This window comes from Rhincodon typus, chromosome 9 (genome assembly GCF_021869965.1).
Source record: "Rhincodon typus isolate 14 chromosome 9, sRhiTyp1.1, whole genome shotgun sequence".
Lineage (NCBI taxonomy): Eukaryota > Metazoa > Chordata > Chondrichthyes > Orectolobiformes > Rhincodontidae > Rhincodon > Rhincodon typus.
In genome coordinates, this window is record NC_063340.1 from 65,240,180 (window position 1) to 65,260,462 (window position 20,283).

Consider the following 20,283-nt stretch of genomic DNA (forward strand, 5'->3'; position numbering starts at 1 on the left):
GTCATTATTTTTTTCTCTGGACTTGACTCCACAAGTCTGTACTCTGTACTGACTTATTTTATTCGAGGAGTTGAGGGAACAAGGTAACCCCAAAATTCAGTCCGTTGGTTCAAATGATATTTATTCTAACGTAACCTGTATAACTTGAGGCTGAAACATTGTTATTTGTTATGCATATTTTTACACCAAAAATTGCAATTAAATTTGCAAAGTTGATGTCTTTTCATTTTTATTTCCAAAACTTTTAATTGAATGGTCTGATGTCAATTAAGGAAAGTAATATAGTAATGTGTATTGATCAAAACTCTAAGTTCAGGTGTTACTTCAATTCAGACTTGATGCATCTGAAATTTATTTGCTAAGTCCTTTTACAGATTGAAGTTTTTGTGTTGCCTCCATTCAACTTTTTCATTCTGAGCTGGACTTGACGATGATGTTCTTGACCCTGTGCTTGCTCAAGTGAATGTCAGTGGAGGTCTGTTCGTTAAATAAGACAGATTCAATGTTTACGGTGAAGACTATTGAGAATTAGTTCACTGTAGATGATTGTTAAATTCTACCCCTGATGTACAACATATTTTTGTACATTTTTAGAAGGATTATGCAGTTTGCATGTTGAATTAAATTATTTGGAAATCATTTAAAAAAAAAAACAAAAGATGGTGTGTTGCCAACTCCAAGTTGGCCACTGCTACCTGTGGAAGCACTGATGGTGTCAGTGACGTTAGGGCACAGTGACAGAGACTTCTTCACCAGGGTGTGTTGGGGGTCCCTCCACTTTCGTACACATGGTGAGCATCAGCTTTGAGCTCCTGCACCTGAGGCTGATCACTTTCACCCCAGGCTCTGCACATTGACCAGTTCAAACTTTATTTTGTTGTCCCAAAGAGAAGTTAAGCATTTCATGGAGATATGGTTCAACTCCTCCGTACATCCCAGAAAAAAGGCCTCAATTGCAACCACTCTGAGCAGCCATTGTTGTGCTCAGTCTGTGGACCCAGAACAGCCCTGAAACGGGTGACTTCCAAGCTATATCTGCACTTGCATGATCACTGGTAATGAATGCAGTCAAAAATAATATTACAAAAATGAGAACAAAAGCGGGGAGAAAATGCTGGAGTAAACATTTTCAACTGCGTGCTTTATTAAGTATCTAAAACAAGCATTGGTAGATAGTGTCACTTGAATGTTCATACTTCTGGAGTTTTGATTTCATCAGAGGTTTCATTTAAATTGAAATTAATTATAATAAATCACCTAGTTCAAAGTTGTATATGTTTATCCCAATTCATGTTCAGAAATCTTGAAAATTTAAAATGTATTATGTTGGGTCTTTAGTTTCCCTTTTACTTTCTCTTCCCCTTCCCCGCCAAACCATGTTCTAAGAACTTAAAATGTAATGTGAACAATAATTATGAGTTGTCTGATTTTTATATTTCTAGATTGGATTCAGCAATTTGGTAAAGTAAGAAGACCAGAGCAAAGTGAGATTTTGCCATTTGTGCGTGCTGTTGTGCAGTGCTAGTACAGAGTCGTCGTCACTAACAGTAATTACTTGTAAAGACAATTTGAGAAAGATTTTAGTAATAACATTGGGTTAAATCTCATAAAGTATTACATATTAAATTTTAAAAAAATTGATACTTTGGAGTTAACTAGCAATTTATTATATGGATCTTTCAATTTATCTGACTATCTGGAGTCAGAAATGAAAAGGAATAATGTCCTATATAAACAGAAAGTGGTCTCAAGTCCAAGTTTATTCCTTTGAATATGTCAAAGTTTAAAAAGCTAACAGAGTTAATTTACTTTGTAATTCATAAAGTGCAACTTAATTTTTGTGCATTTCTAATATAGAAAGTTAAAAAGCCAACATAGGAATGATTCAAGTGGCCTTTCAGAAACAGGTATTAAAGACGTTTTTGAGGGTTTTAGCTTTTATTGAACAGCAGTAGCTGACAACTATTTGTTGTCCTTGGATTATAGATTTAACTATTAACTAAAATTCAAATTACCTAATTTTAGATATTTATCAGTGGTTGCATGATATATGCTGTGCTGCAGGAGACATTAAGAACCTGTTTTGCTGGAAGTGGGTGTTTTAAAAACAAATATCATTAACTAGTTTGACATGAGAGTTGTGTGCTGTTTTTGTTTGGAGGGAATCGGTTCCAACAGGGTCATTTCAGCTTAATCTTGGGTGTGACCAGATTTGCCATCAGAATTGAGGAATAACTGTTGTATGCTTATGAGCGACTGTATTGTGTCAGAGGAGTTCTGTCATCACCTCCAGTTAGGAATCAGGAATCACCTGTTCTCCATTGCAGTTTGCCAAACAATTTATTTTGTCTCCAACTGACTTTTCAGATGTAGGCATCAGAAGATTTTGTTTCAGCAACCTATACTTGCAAATTGCCGTCCAGGTGACTTTTATGTCCTGACCGCAAAGGTAATAGGTGATTGCTGATTCCAGATTGCTAGTCTTTTTGCAAAAACTCTGCTAATGCTGCTTCATAGATGAAATACCAATGTGAAAGTGGTAACATAAGGTGTACGGTGCATTCCCACTTTCAAGTACAGGCTTTAGCTTGCTGTGACTCTGTAGATATCTTCACGATTCAGCTGCTGCCATAAGTGGTCTGAGTGTCTGTCATTTATATGAGTTGATTCTGATTGCTGTGTCTTTGCCATGACATAGTAGGCCCAGGATATAGCTATAACATCCTTGTAATCCAGAAAGAAATTTGTGTTTTTCACCCATATTCTACTTCAGTCTCTCTGAAATTGACAGTTATCATTTAATGGATGAGGCTTGATGAGAATTGTTTAGCTGATTTATTTCGCATCAGTTGTATGTGTACAGTAGTGTGTTTGAATTCCCTGGGCTCAATCATAAAATTATAAAAAAATATCAGCAGGACTGGCCCATTTCAACATTTTGAACCTGCTCGCCAGTCAGTAAGATCATGTCTGATTTGATTGTGGCCTTAATCCCACTTTTCTGCCTGTTGCCCTTCCATAACTGTTGACTCCCTTGTGGATCAAAAATCTGTCTTAAGTATATTCTTTCTTAATGGAACATAATTGGTGAGAGTTATTTTGGATTTATTAAACAAGAAAACAAATTGCTGATTGTTTAGTTTCTGGAGATAATTAACACAAATCTTATTAACCATCTTCCATCTTGCTTATGTTTTTCAAGCTCTTTTGCTTAAAACTAACTGATTTGATTACTTTTCCATCTGCCTTGTTTGTTTCAGGCAACTGGGCAGGAGAGTGCTAAATTGTGATTAAGGCGCCACTGTCCCATTTTATTCCCCTGAATTCTGTTTCCCAAGGTGTGAACAGGTTCAATACAGTAATATGGGATAAGATGTGCTGAAATCACTGCGGAATAACATAAACATAGGGGACAGGAACAATGGGAAGTCTAACAGTATTTTGATTAAATTCTTGAACTATTAAGAATATTGTTTCTGAACTGAATTTCTGAACATGAAAATGAAAGCCATCAGAATTAATTTTATTGTATTGTAGCTTGCTATTAAAGAGGTTTTTATTTGGAGGGTTAATATGATATTTTCCATTTATTTCACTTCTAATCACTGCTTGCAATAGAAAGTTTAAAAAAATGAATGTTAAAATCAGTAATAATTGCATAGAACTAGATGACTCCAATATAAATTAACTTTCTAGATGATTCAAATTAACCAATTTACTGGCACTGAGGTGGATTGGGACACAAATGGCCTCCAGGTGGCAACAATGTTACAGTTTTCCTATGTACAATTTCTCAGCTCTGTAAACTTGGTATTTAAGAGTTATATGATAATTAATAAACGAGTTAATTTAAATATTGCTTTCACCCGTCTGCCACTATTTACCTAAAGGACAAAGAGAATGGTGAAATGTTTTCTATTGGAATTAGATCTGAAGATGGATATATTCAAGACCTTTTTTCATCTTTTGTTGCAAATGGCATTTAGCTATTTAAAATGTTAGAGTTGTGGTGAAATAAATTAATAAATTTTTGTGGGGTTTTTTATGCCTTTGTGTTACCTCAGATTATTTGCCTGTTTACAGTGAATTATATTTTAAAATATTAGTGTGATCCATTCACTGGCACACAAAGATGGACAATGATTTATTGCAACAGCTTCTCTCCAATGTGCCTTGCACCTTCATAAAGTTGCTGATTCATGGTGGACATCCCTTTGGTCAGGTGGTGCGCATGTGGAGAGTGCTAGGCCCAGCCTGGCCCATCTAGTTCACTACCTGATTACCAACTGCATTTATCAACTGAAATAGCGGCACCTCCATACAATATCGAAGATTGCTCTCAGCTGGCCTCTGATCGAGCCACACAAGTAATCCTTCATTAGTTGCAGAGAGGAAGAAGAAAGTAAACATCTCTAATTAATATCTGTTCTAAACTGAGCAGTAAAGTGAATACTGTTGCACTTGATCTGGCAGTAACAATTATCCCAAAATAGGTGCATCAATAATACCACCACTCTGAGTTAGTAAGAGTGAATAATATCAGTATCTTTTGTTCCTAGCTCTCAAGTTTAGAATATTAAATCATCCGATTTATTTTTTAAAATGATTTTTGAACTTTTGCAGTATTACCAATGAGGCTGGAGCATCCATATACAGTGTGAGCCCAGAGGCTGCTAAAGAGATGCCAGACCTGGATCCCAATATTAGAAGTGCAGGTAAGCTAAATTCCAATTCACTTTTTATCACATGAATAAAAGTGTGCATTTAGATCAGAGCACAACATAATAAGTAGGAACAAGATTATTCTGTTCAACTTTTCACATCTAATAATTGGATGTTTGGATTGCTGACTTTTTTTTCATGATCATTCACATACCATTAGTGAGGTGCAGAAATCAAGAGTTGAATGATCTCTTTTAATAAAGCAAAGCAAGAGTCCTTGTTCTTCACCATTAGTAACTTGCTAGTAAAATTACCTGTTCAGAAATTAGACAATTTTCAAAAGCGTCGTGGTCCTGAGATCAGTCATCGTTTTAGAATTCTATCCCAAGTTGATATGTTCTCTCAGCGGGAGTGACTGCAGAGTGAGCAAGAACGGAAAGTCAGGAACTATTAGTCACCAACAATGGATTGTGTGTAATAGCAATCCATGTGACAAAAAAGCCTAGTGTGTGGGGTTGAGAATGAACAGCACCTCAATTTCCACTTGAGAACTGTACAGCCTTCTCGATTCAATATCCCGTTGAACAGTTTTAGGCACCTTCTCCCATGTCCTTACCTCAAGCCCCACACACCAGGCCTTGTTATCACATGGTCTGCTACTACGCAGTAATAGTGCCCATTATAAACTATTCGTTCTCCTACGCTGATCGTTATCCACTCCTTTGTCAGTCCAACTGTTCTTCTCTCTCTCTTTGGGCTCGATCTCCACCTATTGTTTACTCCTTACTCCCTCCCCCCCACCCCCCAATCTTCTGCATAAAAAAACAACTTATTCCTAACTACCATCAGATCTAAGGAAGGGTCACTAGAGCCAAAATGTTAACTCTGATTTCCTTCCAAAGATGCTGCCAGACTTGCTGAGTTTTCCAGTAATTTATTTTTGTTTCTGATTTCCAGCATCCGCAGTTCTTTTGTTTTTTATTCAGTATCACTGAAAACATTGGTATAATGGAATTTTTCTTTGGTTCATGCAGTTTCATATTATGCAGTGTTCTAAAGTAGATTGTACACCATTTAAGTTTTGCTGTAAGTTACTTCCAAAAAGTTTACTAATTCTTCTCATAAACAGTAAATATATTTTAAAAATATAAGTGCGCACCGACTTTTCCCAATTAGTTTTTGGATTATCATCTTCAGAGAATTTGACTGTGATGCAGTCATAAATTGAGACATTCACATGTAGTGTTTAAAAATAGAGATTTTGCGAAATGACAGCTAGGTCTATCATTGACATTGCTGCTTGAGGGAACACCCGCCAAAATGAGGTAGCATGGAGCCAAAGGTCACAGCATAGCATTGTCAACTCCCATCTGCCTACCACTTCTCCACGGGCCAAAATGCATTGGATTAATTTACACTTAAACTAGAGCAAACTGCTTACACTTTCTATTGTGAAATGCCTTCTGGCTTCCCTTGTCGTGAGATTGAAGCCGTATTATCAATGAGGTCATACCCTAGAGGATTTGTCATAAAAATAGGGGTACAGTCACAGCTGTCATCGCACCTAGTGAAAGCAAAAGTAATACACAGTGGGAAAAAAATTATTCTGACTGTTTCATAAGGAAATAAGAGAATTTAAAGATTAGGTGCGTTGGAACTTTTGTTGTAACGTCAACTTTAGCTAGTGTCTATTCTAACCTTCTTAAAACTAAAATACCAGCTCTTGCCTTTGGCTATGTAAAAGTAAAAGGTCAGTATTTAAAAAAAAAAGCAATTATTCAGGCAAATATTTTTCTCTGTTAACAATTACATAATTTGCTATTATCATTTAGGCAATGTATATTTACTGATCTCTGTAAAATGCTGTTTATCTTATTAGTTCTTCCTTGTCTTTTTAAGTACTTTTGAAGAACAATTTCGATTGGTTATATGTTGCGAATTAAAAGTGCGACTTTGGGGGAAGATACACTTTTATAAAAGTTCGTTGTCATGTTTCATGTGGAAGACTTCAGTTATAATATTTTATAACCCATATAAATCTTTGCAGTAAATTGAAATGAACAAGTATCGTTATGGAGACAGCCACAAATGAACACACTATATTTGGTCAGTATAGCTTCTATTTCAGTGCTCCAAACACTCTATTATAATTTCAATCACATTATAGATTTTGTGTATCTTGAACTTAGTGTGACTATGGTTACATTTCATTTTTGAAATTTGGGCCTGAATGTTGCTTCTGCAACCATGTCAATCTCACTAAAATGCCGAATGTAGTATGGACAGGTTTCCTATGGTGAGTTTTGTGCACGGTTTTGGTCACTATTTATAGAAGGATACAAATACTTTGGAGGCAGTTTAGAGAAGGTTTGCTAAGTCAATACTTAGAATAGGTAGGTTGCCTTAAGCAAAGGTTGGACAGATTAGGCTTGTATCCTCTGGAGTTTAGAAGAGTAAAATATGACCTGGTCCTTAGGGGTCTTGACAGTGTAGGTGAGGAGATGCTTCCTTTGTGGAAGACTGAAACAAGTGTTGCTGTTGGGTATGACTTGTTTAAACGAGAAGACGCAACTTTGTTTCTTTCAGTGTGAGTTTTTGGAGCCCTGTTTCTGAAAAGGTGGTGGATGCAGATTATTTGAATGGTTTTGTAGTAGAGGTAGATTCTTCTTAACCAATGGAATGAAAAGTTATTAGGTAGACATGAATGCGGATTTAATGTTGCAATTAGATCAGCCATGAAAATGTTTGTATATTAAACTTTTTAAGCATACTTGAGGATTTTGCCAAGTAATGTGTTGCAGTGAATGTGATGAAGTTTATATACCATTGTATTTTTGTATGGTGTTTATTGACAATTCAATAAACTGTCTTTACATATGTCATGACTAAACTCTTGCAACATTGGACTTTAGTTAATAAATTTTGGATCTATTCTGGGGACTTGTTTTTGTCCAAATGTGCATCTGTTCAGGGACTAAAAGTTAAAATGTTTGAATCTTCCCTGAGTAATATGAATCCTCCATCTGTCTGTGTCTCAGCTCATCTGTTTATAAACCTCATCCGTGCCTTTGTTATTTCTAAGTTTGACTATTCTAGTGCATATCTGGCTGATCTGACATCTTACCTCTGTATGCTTCAGGTCATCCAAAATTCCGCTGCCTCTCTCTTAACTCATACTAACTCCTGTTCATTCATGATCCCTATGGTCAGTGACCAACATTGGCTTCCACTTGAAAAATGCAGCAATTTTAAAATTCTCCTATTTTGAAATGTCTTGGCCTAACTCTGCCAAATGACTGAAATCTCTTCCAGCCCATAACCTTCTGAGTACCTGCGTTTCTCAAATTTTGGTCTTTAGTGCGTCCTCAGTTTTAATTGCTCCACTATTGGTGACCATGACTTTAGCTGTCTATACCCTGAGTGGTGGAATTTCCTCCCTAAACTACTTTGCAGCTCTATCTTGCTTTTTTCCACGGACAGGCTGTTTTAACCAAGGTTTTGGTGATTTTCCTCAATAAGTCCGTATGTATTTTAGTATCATCATTTGTTTCATAATGCCTTTGAAGTGTCTTGGGGCATTTTATTCTGCTAAAGGTGCCATAAAATTACAAGTTGTTGTTTTTGCTGTTGTATGTGTATGTGTGCTTATGCCATTAGAGTTCATTACTGTACAGTTATTTCCGACATAATCTTTTCCTGATTCTTCTGAGACCAATTCACCTCAGTCTATTAACTTGTATGAATTGGTTTGGGTTGTGGAGCAGCTGAGGAGTAGTCATGAGGGCAACATGGCATAGTGGAGAAATGCAACTTTTTTAATGCGAAGAAGGGTCTATTCTGAATATTAACTTTTATTTTCTTTTAGTAGTTTAAGTTTTTGTTTTTTAGTGGGCTGTTAAAATCTTGGTGGATTTATTCAGAGAAAAAGGTTGTTGAATGAGTAGATTTTAGGAGAGTTAACAACCATACATTGCTCAAGTAATTATGAACTTGTTAATTGCCTTTGGGTTAATATGGGTTAATGTAAAATTTTATGTAAATTACTGAAGGTTTGCTAATGAGTACTCAAAACTTAGGCTTCAAACTAAGAAAAAGACAGTTTGTTTTCTGAAACCAGTTCTCAGGAAGGATCACCAGATCCAAATCATCAACTCTGACCTTTTCTTCACATGGTGCCAGACCTGCTGAGCTTTTCCAGCAACTTCTGTTTTTGTTGCAGTTTGTTTTCTGAATTTGCAGTATGTACAAGATTTAAATAATTCTCTCAAGCACTTGGTATTTGAGAACTGAAATACTGTAATGAGTCAGTTTTTAATGAGGGTTGTTTTTGGACCATATTGAAAGAAGTTTTATGCAATTTTTAAATTTGTAAAGTGAAGCTGGGGTGTTAAAGATATGGCCCAATAAATATTGCAAAACAGTTGGAAGTTCACTGACCCAGAAGTGCATATTTTGAGCTTATAAAGATTTTCAGTTTTCCATGCTATTGAAATGAAGAAGATCAGATTCAAAAATATGTCCAAACTAGAACATTTTCATTTAAGTTTTTACTTAAACCCCAAGTAAATCCTAATACAGAGCACAGTTTAAGTTAAAATACTTAATTCCTGGTGCTCCAGTTTTACTGTCATATTGTTAACCTCTCACTCGCTCCCACTTCTGCCCCATACTGTGTACCATAATATTTTTAGGGGGTTGGTTTAGCTCACTTGGCTGGATGGCTGGTTTGCAATACTAATGTGAAGCTAATAGTGTGGATTCAATTTCTACACTCGCTGAGGTTACCACAAGGATTTTCCTTCTCAACCTCTTGCTTAGGCATGGTGACCCTCAGATTGAACCACCACCAGTTGTTCTAATGAGAAAGCAGTCCTATTGGTCCAATAGGGCTAAGGTGATTTTTACCATACTATTCACTTACCCTGTTTCCAGCTGTGACTGCCTGGTGAGAATGAAAAACAGCACCTACTTCACATGCCTTGTATTTTTGTTTGCTTGTTCCCTAAAACTTTAAAGCATCTGTAAACCTTTTAGTCCATATACCATGATATCGTTGATTGTATTTGCAATGGGACCTGACTGCTATGTTTTGCTTTAATTTAGGTGTTTAGAAATGTATTTTTGACCCAATGCTTCAGCTGCTGTTCAGGCTAGCTGGCTTCAGCACTGCGGTTCTTTCAAAGAGAAGAACTGATTCCTAGGAGTAGAAAGTTGTCCTGGTTTGTACTCTGCTGTGGGATATTTAGCTGCATTAACATCAATGCATCTTTTACATTGTCTGCCTGTCATAAGTGAAGTCTAATACACTACCAGTTCTTTTGAGCTACTTCTCATAATGAATATATGCACCTTCCGGTTAAAGATCTTAGTAAAAGACTTGGGCAATGTTTGGATTCTTCAATTTTAAATAAAACACTCCAAGATAGCAAATACAAAGGACAAAGGAAAATCCAAGAAAATTAGTTAATTTGTGACAGTGATGAGGAAGTAAGGTTTCAAACTTAAACATAAAAGGTAGGACACCAGCTTTTTTAGAATGAGGAATGTTCAATACATGGAATGATCTTCTAGTCAGGAATAGTGCAGGTGAAACCCTTTTAAAATTTTTACAAAACTTCTGAATGTCGCAGTGCTTGGATTTCTGGACGGATGAGTTTGGATCAAATGATCTTCCTTGTATATTTGTCTTGCCAACCGGCATTAACGTTTGTATGCCACATTCGTTAATGGACTTACTTTCATTTCTAATCTGCAGTGCTGCTTAAGTGATAACACTACTTGAATATTACCCGAGAAGGATAAGTCGTCTTTTCTATTTTGATGATTAGAAATTAGCAATGCTCACTTATTGTGTCAGCACAAGATCATTAGCTGCACCATGTATTAGGTACTCAGTTATTGCTAAGAGCAAACGAATCTGGCATCATCTAAGATCATTGCGTCCATATTGGACATGTTGAATTGATTATTTCAGAGGCAAATTATAAACATACTGGGGAGGCCATTCAGTACTAGATTCTTCCAGTTATGTGCTTGGAGCTACTAAAAAGATTTTTGTTTTGTTTTTAAAGAAAAGAACTTTTATTTGACTTGGATTTGGTTTAGGAATGCAGACGTGAATGATCAGTATACTAATTCACAGTGTCATTAGTCTTCAGATTATGTATTTAAGTAGGAACTCATTCAATGCACGTTTGCATCAAACAATGTAAAAATGATTGAAGTCAGGAAAGACACCAAGTTATTATGGCTATATTACAGTTTTCTGAAATAACTTGACCAAATAACAGTTGCAATCGAAGATGAATGTTTTTACATCAGAGCATTAACCAGCAAAAATCAAGGGAAATTTCATGAAAGGTGTAGTATTTAAGAAAATCATGGTAATAGAGCACATTTATAGCATGGAAGTCATCACTTTGTTATGTTTTTATTCTTTCATGGGATCTGGGTGTAGCAGAATAGGTCAGTATTTGCCTCGCAATCTTAATTTCCCATGAAAATGTGGTGGTGAGTCACCACCTTGAACTGTTGAAGTCCATGTAGTGTTGGTACATCCACAGTGTTGCTAGGAGGGGAGTTCTTGGACTGTGATTTCAGCAACTGTGAAGGAACAGCGACATCATCCCTTGACAGGTTGGTGTGTGGCTTCGAGCCAAACTTGCAGACGGTAGAATTCCCGTACTTTGCTGCCCTTGTCCTCCCTAGGTGGTAGAGTTCGTGTGTTTGGAAAGTTTTACTGAAGAAGCACTGGTGAGTTACTGATGTTATATCCAAAACTATGGTGTGCATTCATAAATGTAAATACAAAGAATAGCAAAACAAGATCGCATGCATTGCAAGATTATTTGAACAATGAGGGAAACAAAAATTAAACAACAGTTAGACATTAATTGCATTAAGCATCTCTAGACAATTCGCTGAACTGGCTCCGTTGATCAAAATCTATAAGATGAGTTGGAGATTTTGGTGGGGTTTAGGAAGGAGGTGCTTCAGTATATCTGAACATTTAGAATCTGATCTAATAATTTTTCTTAATTCCTTCATAGATCCCCATGTTTTCACTTCCCAGTAAATTCGGAATTAGTCAATTTCAATTTTCATGCTTTTGTCTGAATGTGTTTGCTGCACTAGATGGCAGCATGCTCCATAAATCAAGTGTGGAGCTGCTTAAGCTGAGTTTATCATCATCAGTTTGTAAGCGTGGTGCAGTTTCATTCTTAAATTTTCATAAATACTTACAGATTTCTGTTCATAACGTTTAAAGTTTGGGACTACCTATACCTCCTGCCACCAGTCATCCTTTGCTTGACAAAAATTGACAAAAACTTCCTTTACCCCTTTCGTAGCTCTGTAATCTAAAATGTTTTCATTTTATTGAGTAATCAATTTTCCCGCTACTGTGTTCCCGTGTAATAAAATAATTCTTATTCTGCTTAGAGAGAACTTATTTTACAGTGCAACTTGTGTATAATGTCCACTGTAAGGAAAAGCAGTGGGTGGCCTCTTCACGGTAGTTAGATCTGAAACAGTAATGTACTGTTGGCACAATTAAAGCAGTTACCGCAGACAGGTGGTCTTTGTATACAGAAATCACTCTTCTTTAACGCTAGTACAATTTCCAATTTTCTCCACTCCCTTGAGGGAAACTTGGCCCCACCTGTAAAACTATTGAACCACCTGTGAGGAGGGACTGAATTTTACCAGTGCCAAAGGGCCAGGCTTCTGGAGATGGAGGGTTTAGGCTGAGAAGGTGAGGATGTATTGGAATCTGCAGGATCATTGGATCAGTTAATGTACCACTTATTGCTACTGTTTGCATTTTACCAGCAAGCAATAGCTTTGCCTGTAGCATCCCATAAACACTACCCTATCCTACCAGCAGCGAGGATAGTGTCCTTCTGTACGTTTCATGATGCAGCCCCACACTATCCACAGCTATCAATGACACTGACACTGTTGATATTGGACAGTTAGTTCTCCAATGCCCAACAGCTTTTGTGGTGGGCATCCATCTTTAGAAGAATGGGCACTGGCAGCAGCAAATTAATTATGAGACAAAGGGAAAATACTGTTCAAGGTCGACATATGGCTGGGTTAGATGTTGCTCCCGGCCACTCCTACAAAATTATAACCGAGGTGTGCTGGTATCAGCCTAGTTCTGTTTTCTCTCTCTTTTTTTTTACTGAGAAGGAAACAATGCACCGTATGTTTGAAGAAAAGCTGCTTTACAGAAGTTTACATATAGCATTCATTAATGTTCCTTCTGGCCAATTAAAGGGTAAGAATAATTAAAGAGGCTTGAAAAAGTGCTAGTTTAGTTATCAGCAGTCTATATCTGAATGCATTATACACTTACTGCTTTTCTTTGAAGCAATGCCTCCTGTTTTACTGCACACATGGGTTACCCATAGTTATTTTTCAAATGACTAGATTAGCAAATTGAAGGATCGGTGGTGAAATTAAACCACGGCCTGCAGCTAACTTTTGCACTGAGCAGTTCCACGTCTTAATAAAAACCGAAAAAACTATGGATGCCGAAAAACTATGAATGCTGTAAATCAGGAACAAAAACAAAGTTTCTGGAAAAGCTCAGCAGTCTGGCAGCATCTGTGAAGGAGAAAACAGAGTTAAGGTTTTGGGTCTGGTGACCCTTCCTCAGAACGGTTCCATGTCTTGCTGCTGAGATCATAATTCTTGAAGTAAATTGTTTCTGTTGATTTCAGTTTAAGATCTGCAGTTAATACTGTGGTGGACTATAACTGTTACTGAGGAACATTTCTATTTCAAATTTCCATTTGAACATTTTGTATTTTGGAAATATTTGAAATAAAATGATGTGTGCTTGATTTTGGTGTGTTCGTAAATACTCACAGTATGTCATTTTAACACCCTTTAGTTGGACTGTTTTGCAACAGAACAGCCGGGCAATGTTCTAATTGGAATGAGTAATAGCATTTAAAGTATTGAATTTCAAAGCATAATTTTTGGTGAGGTGAACTAAATGAATTAGGCATACAGCAGGTGTAAGCATTTTAACCTTTTGAACTTGGTAGCTGCATTTCTGAATACGCCCTATACAGTAATAAAAACAAATTTCCTGCTTACTTATTATCAAAGCTCGGTTCACTCTCATCTGAACGGTTGCATGTCGGAAAATAGTTTTTGATTTTGCTGTATAAAGATCAAACCATTTAGGTGTAAACCTGTTTGATGCAAATTGTCTATTTGAAGATACCGCTATAATTGAGCCCTTCAAATATATCCACTTGAGTTATTGGCATTTTTTTCTGGCTTTGAGCATGCTACTTGTTCAAACTAGTTTATGTATTTTAAAAGTTAAAGATGATGCAGCAATATTTTTAAATGAATTTTTAAAAATATCTTCGCTAATATTCTGTTTCTAATATGTTACTTACAAAAGGGGAGGATATTAATTAGAAAGACGTATTCACATTTATTGAATGCTTGATGTAACCAACTGGTTAATGATCATTATGCAGCTTCTCACGAAAAGTCAGGACATGCTTTTAAGAGCAGACTACAGACTGGCATCATCTCTGTTTGTATCAGCTGCATTGAGCTAAAAATAGAATACAGGTAATTTCCATGTGGCTGTGATGTGTATTTGATACTAGTCAGGAACTTCCTTGTGATCAGCAACTGCAAGACCAAAGTCTACAGGTGAGAGGCTGGAAAAGCGCAGCAGGTCAGAAGCATCCGAGAAGCAGGTACGTCAACGTTTCGGGTCGAAACCCTTCATCAGGACTGGGGGGAGGGGCAGAAATAAACAGAGGTAGGGGTGGGGCTGGGTGAAGGGTAGGAGAAAAGGTGATAGGTGGATGCAGGTAGGGGGTTATTGCGATTGGCCTGTGGGAAGGGTGAGCTGATAGGTGAGTGGGAAGATGGACATGGGATAAGCCTGGGGTGGAGGGATTTTGAAGCTGGTGAAGTCAATGTTAAGGCCATTGGGCTGTAAACTCCCAAGACGAAATATCTGATGTTGTTCCTCCAGTTTGTTTGGCCTCACTCTGACAGTGGAGGAGGCCAAGGATGGACATGTCATCAGGGGAGTTGGAGGGGGAATTAAAATGAATGGCAACCGGAAGTTTGGATTGGTTGTTGCATGCAGAACACAGATACTCCGCGAACTGGTCCCTGAGTCTGCGTTTGGTCTCCCCGGTAAAGAGATCACATCGGGAGCAACGGATGCAATGGATAAGGTTGGATGAAGAGCAGATGAATCTCTGCCAGATCTGGAAGGATTGTTTTGGGTCTTGGACAGAGGTGATAGGGGAGGTGTGGGGGCAGGTGTTGCACCTCTTGTGGTTGCAGGGAAAGGTACCGGGTGTAGTGGAGGAACTGATGGGGAGTGTAGAGCTGAAGAGGGAGTCACATAATGAATGATCCCTGCGGAAAGCGGACAGGGGTGGTAATATCTTTTTGGTGGTAAGGTCTGATTGTAGGTGGCGGAAATGTTGGAGGATAATGCATTGGATCCAGAGGTTGGTGGGGTGGTACGTGAGGACTAAGCGGACTCTGTCTTTATTGCTTTTGGAGGGAGGAGGTTTGAGGGCAGAAGAGCGGGAAATGGAGGCGTTAAGGGCATCCTTAACTACAGAGGAGGGGAAATTTACAGTCCCTAAAGTAGGAGGATATCTGGGATGTCCTGGAGTGGAATGCCTTTTCCTGGAAGCAGATGTGGCAGAGGAATTGGGAGTATGGGATAGCATTTTTGCAAGAGGGTGTGTGAGAGGAGGTGTAGGCGAGGTAGTTGTGGGAGTTAGTGGGTTTGAAATGATGTCCGTGGTGAGTCGGTTTCCAGAGATGGAGATGGAGAGGTCCAAGAAGGAGAGCAAAGTGTTAGAAATAGTCCAGGTGAATTTGAAGGCGGGGTGGAAGGTGTTGGTGAATTTGAAGAACTGCTCGAGCTCCTTGTGGGAGCACAAGGCCACACCAATACAGTCATCAATATACCGGAGGAAGAGGTGAGCGGCTTCATCCCCTCCCGGTGGCCCAAGCAGTCCCCCTCCATTGACAAACTCATTCGCTTGGCTGAACTGGCCTTCCTTCTCAACAATTTCTCCTTTGATTCCTCCCACTTCTACAAACCAAAGGAGTAGCTGTGGACACCCGCATGGGCCTGAGCTATGCCTGCCTCTTTGTAGGTTTTGTGGAACATTCCCTCTTCCGCAACTATGCCAGCACTATCCCTCACCTCTCCGTCTCCATCTCCAGAAACCGACTCACTGCTGACATCATTTCAAACCCACTGGCTCCCACAACTACCTTGCCAACAGGTCCTCTCACCAACCCTCCTGCAAAAATGCTATCCTGTACTCCCAATTCCCCTGCTTCCGCTGCATCTGCTCCCAGGCTGCAGCATTCCACTTCAGAACATCCCAGATATCCTCCTACTTTAGGGACCATAATTTCCTCTCCTCTGTAGCTAAGGATGCCCTTAACCGCATTGCCTCCATTTCCTGCACTTCTACCCTCAAACACCCTCTCCCCAACGGCAAAACAGAGAGTCCTTATGGTCCTCACAAACCACCCCACCAACCTCTGGATCCGATGCATCATCCTCTGACATTTCTGCCACCTACAATCAGACCCCACCACCAAAAAGATATTTCCCTCACCACTCTGCCTGCTTTCCACAGGGACAGTTCACTCCACAACTCCCTCATCAGCTCTACACTGCCCATCAATTCCTCCTCCATACCTGGTACCTGTCCCTGCAACTGCAAGAGGCAACTCCACACCTCCCATCTCACCTCTGTCCAAAGCCCAAAACAATCCGTCCAGATCTGGCAGAGATTCATCTACACTTCATCCAACCTGATGTATTGCATCCATGCTCTTGATGAGTTCTCCTCTATATCAGGGAGACCAAATGCAGACTCGGGGACCGGTTCGCAGAGGATCTGCACTCTGCTTGCAACAACCAACCCAACCTTCTGGTTGTCATCTATTTTAATTACCCCCCACTCCCCTGGCAAAATGTCCATCCTTGGCCTCCTCCATTGTCAGAGTGAGGCCAAACATAAACTGGAGGAACAACATCTGATATTTCGCCTTGGGAGTTTACAGCCCAATGGCCTTAACATTGACTTCACCGACTTCACCAACTTCAAATCCCCTCCACCCCCAGCTTTATCCCATATCTAGCCATCTCCCTCCTGACCTGTGCTAACCGTCCATCTTCCCACTCCCCTATCCGCTCCACCCTTCCCATGGACCAATGACAATAACCTCCTACCCGAATTCACCTATCACCATCCCTCGTACACTTCTCCCCAGCCCCAAAACCCCTCCCTCCATTTATTTCTGGATTCCCTTCCCCCTCCCCGGTCGTAACAAAGGGTTTTGGCCTGCAACATTGACTTATCTTCTCCTCGGATGCTGTCTGACCTGCTGTGCTTTTCCAGCCTCTCACTTACAGACTTCGGCGTCCTGCATCTACAGTCCTTGCTGACTCCAAGTTGCAGCAAGACCAAGATTTGGTAATCTGGAAAATGAGGTCAAATGGACCAAAGGCCATCTTCATTCAAACCTATCTTGAGATCTAGTTTCATGTTGTACCTGGAGATACTGTACCTACATCAATAAATCACTAAAACAAAAAAATGCCTTGTAGAGAGGTTGCACTTGTAAATCTCCTCCTACTTACTTCCTGTATCACTTGCCTGTTGCATCTTCTCGATCATAATCTATTGACAGCCACAATTTTCATGAAATACCTTGTTTATTGATTATTCACAAACAATGTTATACTTGTGTTTAAAATATCAACAGAAAACAAAGGAAACACTCCCCTCAGTGGTATTAATTTCTGCTCTGTTGAAAGCTTGAATTGAGATTATTCATCCATCTTTTGTACCACCTCGAAATTTCAAATTTTCTGATATTGGTGGTACTGTAATTCTGGTCTCTTTTTACCCTCCCTGATTTTAAATATTCCATCATTGGTGCTGATGCCTTCTTTTGTGTCAACGCTAAACTATTGAATTCTTTCCTGAAACCTCTCCACTTCTTTACCTCCCTTAAGGTGGTCCTTAAAACCTATTTCTTTTCCTAGGGCTTTTGGTTAGCTACCCTAAAATTGCATTGCATTGAATAGCTTGGTGTCAGATTTTCTTGTGTGAATTACTTCCATGCCAGGATATCGCTGAAGAGGAAAATCAGAAACCGTTTTAGAATATTGATTGTTTTGTTCATTCAAATTCCTTTCTTCCTTTTAAAAGATTCAATTTTTTTTGAGTAATGACAACTGTGATGCACGCAACTGTCTTTTGTTAACCTGTTGAAAGAAGATATGTGGGTTCATTGTGGTTTTGATCAGATTAATTTTAACATGTAATGTGACATGGTAATCCATATCAAATGACTAGAAATAGATTGTTCTTTACTTGTAAGTTGTATTTGGATTGATTACATATTCAGTATGATTCTATCAAATTTATAATACATGATGTTGCCTGTTGCAAGGCTGTAAAATTGTAGCTGTAAAATTTTGGACTATAATTTCCCTAAAGAAGTAAAATGGTTTTTACTTTTGAATATGGAAGTATTTTTGAAAATTGCATGTGTAGGTGTATTTATTGATAACTTCAGTAACAAATTATTTTAACGAAATATTCCAGTTATGAATGCATCAAACATAAGACCACAGGATTTAAAGCATGGCTGTCTGACCTCATCATTAATTCAAATTTAGCACATTTAGTTTCTTTACTTAAATCATAATTAAATAATATAACCTGTCTTTTATCATATGATATTCCCGGTGAGCAAATATCTCTTGACCTGCTGGACTGCAGAGTTACAAGTAGTAATCTATGAACTCTGTGTTAATGCCACTTTACTGACAGACATCGTTGCTCAGATACCACCCAATATTAATTGCCTACTTAGTCTAATTATCTCACAGTCATTGTTCTGAACATTGGTATTTCTGCTATAACACATGTTTTGTTAACACAAATTGGCTGTAACGCAATTGGATAATGCAAACTTTCTACTGTACAGTATATCAACTTTCTATAGCGATTTCCCTATTACGTGATTTTCTATGACGATTTTCTTTAGCGCGAAGTCACACAAGAACGCAGCTATCATATTATAGGAGAACTAACTGTACCTGGGATGGTAGTAAGTATGCAAGACATCAGCTGTAAATAAAGATGTGAAACGGATAGCGCCTGTGAGATCTGACATTCATTTGAACCTCATTCTCTTCTTGAATTATTTGTTGTTATGTGAATTTCCTCTTGTGACTTGTAGCCTGAGCCCACTCTTACCATAGTCAGTATTATGGGTGTTTTCTTTTAAAAAATCTTTTAATCTCTAATATACACATCAACAGTGTTTCAGAACCATATTCCTGGAGGTCAGAATTGTTGGGTTTTTTTTTAAGAATTGCTATATCCCCTGCTTAGAGAAGGCCCAGTTCAGAGTGATACAGAAAATAATTTATTTTTATAATAAAGTCCATGGCGGACTTAACATAGCTATTCATTTGAATGTAAGCTTTTTTTTGACTCTACTGCCATAAACTTTCTGTGAATGTCAAGAACATAATTATGGCTGATTGTAATGTCAAACTTGGCTATTCAGATTTTACTAAATTCTTAGTATCCTAAATGTAATTTTGTACTGATTGCACTGTAAGGCCAAAGGAATGTGTCAACATTTGGACAGATCCACTACACAAGTGAAAACTGTGAAATGAGTTACAATATAATAATCCAACCAAGGTTTCAGAGGATGTTCTGAACTGTCAAAACAGTTTATGAACCATATGGAATTATGGTTTTGGATCATTGCCGTATAATCACTTAGATGAGTTTTGCTAGACAAAACAAAAGACTGCTTCATCATCAATCTATTGTTTCTTTCACTGTTTTCCACGTTGGCAATGGATCCTTACTCAACATTGCTGGCCCACATCCGATAACCATTTCTCCTTTGCTAATCATAGTCTTTTTTGACCATGTCCCTTGTCCTGCCTTTGGCTATTTTGTCCAAATTTGATTGTCAAGAATGTTATTTGTCATGGTGAAATTATCTTCCAAAAGCATATATAGGCTTACCTCTGCCAGTATGCTTGATTCTCAGCTATTGATGTAACTTTGAATTACTTGTCCACTGTAAAGTTCAGATAAACAAATATTTTCTCCAGCTCATCATTGTTCAAGCCAAAGCTGTCATCTTTGTAAGGAAAATTGCATTTTGACATTTGATTCCAGCCTCCTTCCTGCCTAGCCATGAGCTTAATTCAGCCCATGACATCAAAATGATTTTCAAAACCTGCATTCAGAGATGTTAAATTGCTGTTTATTCTTCTGAAATATATTCCAGCTCCATTCATAGCTAACCTGTCCTGCTGCAGAAACCTTGATCTTTATAATTATTGGTTTGATTTCTCCAACACTGGAAAAATCTTCAGAAACTTCAATTCACCTGGCCTGTGTGACATTCCTAACTAAGCAGCATTCATCTGTCTTTCCTGACTGCTGAGCCTCGCTGACTTCCCATGATTTTGAGATAACAAGGTGTAGAGCTGGATGAACACAGCAGGCCAAGCAGCATCATAGGAGCAGGAAAGCTGACATTCTG

At 38.3% G+C, this 20,283-nt stretch overlaps 1 protein-coding gene across 3 annotated transcripts in view; it reads left to right on the forward strand.

The window, feature by feature from the left end:
* Positions 1-20,283, forward strand: part of srbd1 (S1 RNA binding domain 1) — a 266,461-nt gene that overhangs the window by 97,028 nt on the left and 149,150 nt on the right. For all 3 annotated transcript variants that reach the window (XM_048601256.1, XM_048601258.1, XM_048601257.1), the window contains exon 15: positions 4,624-4,715. In XM_048601256.1, coding sequence (XP_048457213.1) covers positions 4,624-4,715 — 92 coding nt within the window. The remainder of the gene's footprint in view (positions 1-4,623; positions 4,716-20,283) is intronic.